This window comes from Micromys minutus (assembly GCF_963924665.1).
Source record: "Micromys minutus genome assembly, chromosome: 11".
NCBI classification, from domain to species: Eukaryota; Metazoa; Chordata; class Mammalia; order Rodentia; family Muridae; genus Micromys; species Micromys minutus.
Window position 1 is genome coordinate 44,320,779 of NC_137980.1, and position 4,103 is coordinate 44,324,881.

The following is a 4,103-nucleotide window of genomic DNA, read 5'->3' on the forward strand; positions in this document are numbered from 1 at the left end:
CATCAGCTCTTAAAATCTTCTAGTATACTTTCTTGGGTTATATATGTATAAAATTGTATTACATATAAGGATATCTCACTTCTTCCTTTCCTCCTGGTGTTTCCTGGATTTCCTTTAAATGCTTTATTGCTGTAGCTATGAATCCAAGTACCAATGGGTCTTAGAAAGTGGAAATTCTTGTCTTAGTCCAGATTATAAGGGAAATGCTTTGCGTTTCTTTCTATTTGGTATGACATTGGATGTAGGATTCCTGCAAATCACACTAAAAACGATTATTTATTTTATGTATATGAGTACATTGTCACTGTCTTCAGACACAATAGAAGAGAGCATCAGATTCAATTACAGTTGGTTGTTTACCACTATGTGCTTGCTTGTAATTAAACTCAGGACCATTGGAAGAACAGAGAGTGCTCTTAACCGCTGAGTCAACTCTCCAGCTCCTCTCTAAGACTTTTGTCATGAAGGATGTTGGGTATTCGACCAGTCTCTATCTACAGGTAAAGGGATGGTCTTGTAGTTCATGACTTTTAGTCTGTGTATTTGAATATACCTACTTTTATATGTGTAGCAATATAATTAAAGAAATTATTATAGGTCAGAATGGGAGTACTGGGAGTGAAGGGAGCACAGTGCTCTCTGCAAAAGGGTCCTTTGCCACCCATACAGAGTGCTGGGTCTCTGTCATCAGGAGTCAGTATCTGCCTTTGGAAACCTGATTCTAAGAATAGGTGCACATGTGCTTCTTCACCTGAATGAAGGCTGAGCTTGAGACACAGGTCTGGGGAGGACACTCCAGGTCTTCTCAGAGAGCAGGGAGCTCCCTGTTCTATGAGAAAGGGTCCTTTCCAGCCAACAGTGATGGCTAGGTCTCCACCAAAGGGATTCAGGATCTGCTCCCAATGAGCTAAGCTCTCATATCAGCTGCACAGGTGATTTTTAAACTGGACCAACGGTCAGCCTAATGCAAAGGCCTTCAGAATTTCTGGTGGGACTCCCGCCGCCCCCTCCCGGTCCGGGCCGGGCCCAGCACCGGCTGGGCTCAAAGTTTGCAGCCGCCCCTGCGCCGCGCGCCCGATGTATGGGTGATATACTGCGGCGGCGGCAGGGTGAGGGACGGCCATATTTGCCGGCGCGGCCCGAGCCGGCGACAACAAAAAGTGCGCGGGCTCCCGGCAGGCGCTCGGACGGGTGCGGGGACGCGGGGCCGCCCGGCCGGGGCCTCGGCCTTGCCGCCGCCGTCGCGCTCGCGGCCTGGCCCGGCTCTGCCCGGCGCGCCCGCCGCCCGCGGGGATGTCTTACAAGCCGAACTTGACCGCGCACATGCCCGCCGCTGCCCTCAACGCTGGAAGTGTCCATTCACCATCTACTAGCATGGCGACCTCCTCCCAATATCGTCAGCTGCTGAGTGACTATGGGCCTCCATCGCTAGGTTACACCCAGGGAACTGGAAATAGCCGGGTGCCTCAGAGTAAAGATGCAGAGCTGCTGGCCATCATTGAAGAGTTGGGGAAAGAGATCAGACCCACTTACGCAGGGAGCAAGAGCGCCATGGAGAGGCTAAAACGGGGCATCATTCATGCCCGAAGCCTGGTTCGGGAGTGCTTGGCTGAAAGGGAACGTAATGCCAGGTCCTAGCCCCTGGTCAGTCTGAAGGCCCATCTTACTACCCCATGGAGATGAGAAGCTTTTTTCAAAATGGCACTAATTTTTCTACCACAGTCATTAAGCTCTGAACCCACACTCAAAAGATTGGGAAGACATTTTGCTGTAACTGATGATGTGCATTTTAAGTAGTTAGGAATGACCTGGCTCTTTTCTTTTCAAGCATTTGAAAGATGTTTGTGAAGCCACTTCACAGCAAGCTATTGTTTGTCCCCAAATACCAGTGTCCCCTTTAACTTCCCTTTGGATACATTTTCCATTTGCATCACCCCAGTTGACTTCCTTTCCATGAGCTCACCTGCCTCTCAGGAGTTGAGTGCAAACCACAGCACAGTTGCTTAGTAGTTGGCCCGCCTGTGTACAGCGTAGACCCTGCTTCGTGGAACTGCTCTGCTTAAGCGATTGCATGACTGAGTGCTTTGAAGTCAATCTTTACAATGCACAGGTTATAAATACAGAAGAAAGAGCAATCTACCCAACCTTCCAAGCACCTTGCAAATGTCTGTCCTGAGACTGTAGATCTCAGTTCCATGTTTACTGTGAGCCAATCACAACATCTGGAAGAAAACGACTGAAACCGTTGCATCTTTGTATTTATTACTTGATGTAATAAAGCTTATTTTCATTAAAAAAAAAAGAATTTCTGGTGAGGAAATGCCAGGTGTTCTCAGAGCTGAGGGAGCATTGTTCTCTCTGGAATAAAGTCCTTTTGGCCAGCAAAAGTGCTGGGTCTCTGCTATTAGGAGTCAAGGACCTGTTGAAGTTGGCTGAGCTAACAGTACTGTCTCACAAGAGCACTCACACCTGAGCCAAGGAAAACAGAACTGAGTGACTATCATCAGAAGTCATTGCCTGCCCACAAAGAGCTGAGCACCCAGGAGCAATCTCTCTCCTTAGCCCAACAGCCCTCAGACCAATCGGAGAAACAAGCACCAGTCAGAAAGAAAAAGATCCACTACAATCACTGACAACAAGATGGCAAGAGAAAAGCACAAGATCCAAAGCAATGGAAAAAAGACAAGCTAGCAATAGAGATAAACCTGGAGATAGGAAACTTCAGCATGAAATCAGGAATCTTAGATAAAAGCATCACCGACTTGTTACAAGAATTAAAAGAGGTCATCGGGGGCATAAGACAATATAGAAAGCAGACAAAACAGCCAGAAAAGATGCAAAAACCAAAAATGTCCTTACCAAAAATTCCAGGAAATCCAGAACATATGGAGAAGGACAGGTAAGAATATTAGATATTAGAAGAGGGTAATGATATTAAGTAAAAGGCACAGTACATATCTTCAACCAAATCATAGAAGGAAATTTCCCTGCCCTTAAGAAGGAGATGGCCATGATCATAAAAGAGGCCTACAGAATTCCAAATAAATTAGAAAAAAAATAAAATTCTGCCTGGCACTTACTAATCAAAACACAAAATGTTCAAAACAATACTAAAACCAGTAAGGGAAAAAGGATATGTAATATATAAAGGCAGATCAATCAGAATTACAGCAGACTTTTCAACAGAGACAATGAGACCTAGAAGATCCTGGACACACATCATACAGACTCTGAGAAAACAGAAATGCCAGACCATGTTACTATATTCAGCAAAACTCTGAATATGTATAGATAGAGAGACCAAGATATACCAGGACAAAACCAAATTTACACAATGTCTGACCACAAATCTCCATGTACAAAAGATTATAGATGGAAAATACGATTCAAGGAGGGAAGATATACACTAATAAAAGCAAGAAAATAATCATGCAAGAAAAACAAAATAAGAGTGCGCAGAACAGGGCGCAGCCCACCCACCACACGGATCAGCAGCGTTTAAAGCTTTAAAGACTGTCGAGTGGGAGACCTGGGCAGCCAGGGAGCAGAGAGATCTCTGCAGAGTGCACACTGTAAGCGCACCCCCAGCCCTGCCTGATCCAGGGACAAGGAACAGAACTCTGGAAATTCTGTTTCCACCCGGCGACTCTGAGGCATAGAACAGGGTTCGGCCCATCTGCCACCTAGACCAGTGAAGACCCAGGGACACAGACCAGATACAAGGGAAAGGCAAGAACATATCACTGACAACAAAATGGCAAGAGGAAAGCGAAAGAGTATATCCCAAGGAAACCAAGACAACCTGGCAACTTCAGAACCCAGCTCTCCCACAACAGCAAACATAGGAATGCCAAACACTCGAGAAAAAGAAGACACAGACCTGAAATCATACATCAAGATGCTGATAGAGATACTTAAACAAGAAAGGGAGGAAAAGCAAAAAGATTCAGAAGCTTTTAAAGAGGAAGCAAGAAAAACACTCAAAGAACTCAAAGAACTAGTGGAAAACACAACCAAAGAGATGAAGGAATGGAAGAGGGAATTTAAAATGGAAATTGACACAATAAAGAAATCACTAAAAGAGATAACCCTAGAGGTAGAAC

At 45.3% G+C, this 4,103-nt stretch overlaps 1 protein-coding gene across 1 annotated transcript; it reads left to right on the forward strand.

The window, feature by feature from the left end:
- The first annotated feature begins 1,089 nt into the window (after positions 1–1,089).
- Positions 1,090–1,991, forward strand: LOC308426984 (cyclin-dependent kinase 2-associated protein 1-like). Its single transcript, XM_080924999.1, has one exon. The coding sequence runs from the start codon at positions 1,294–1,296 to the stop codon at positions 1,636–1,638; it is 345 nt and encodes a 114-aa protein (XP_080781125.1). The 5' UTR covers positions 1,090–1,293; the 3' UTR covers positions 1,639–1,991.
- The last annotated feature ends 2,112 nt before the right edge of the window (positions 1,992–4,103 follow it).

Excerpts from the sequence above, each read along its gene's own strand:
- LOC308426984 (XM_080924999.1), top strand. The coding sequence starts at position 1,294 with ATGTCTTACAAGCCGAACTTGACCGCGCACATGCCCGCCGCTGCCCTC.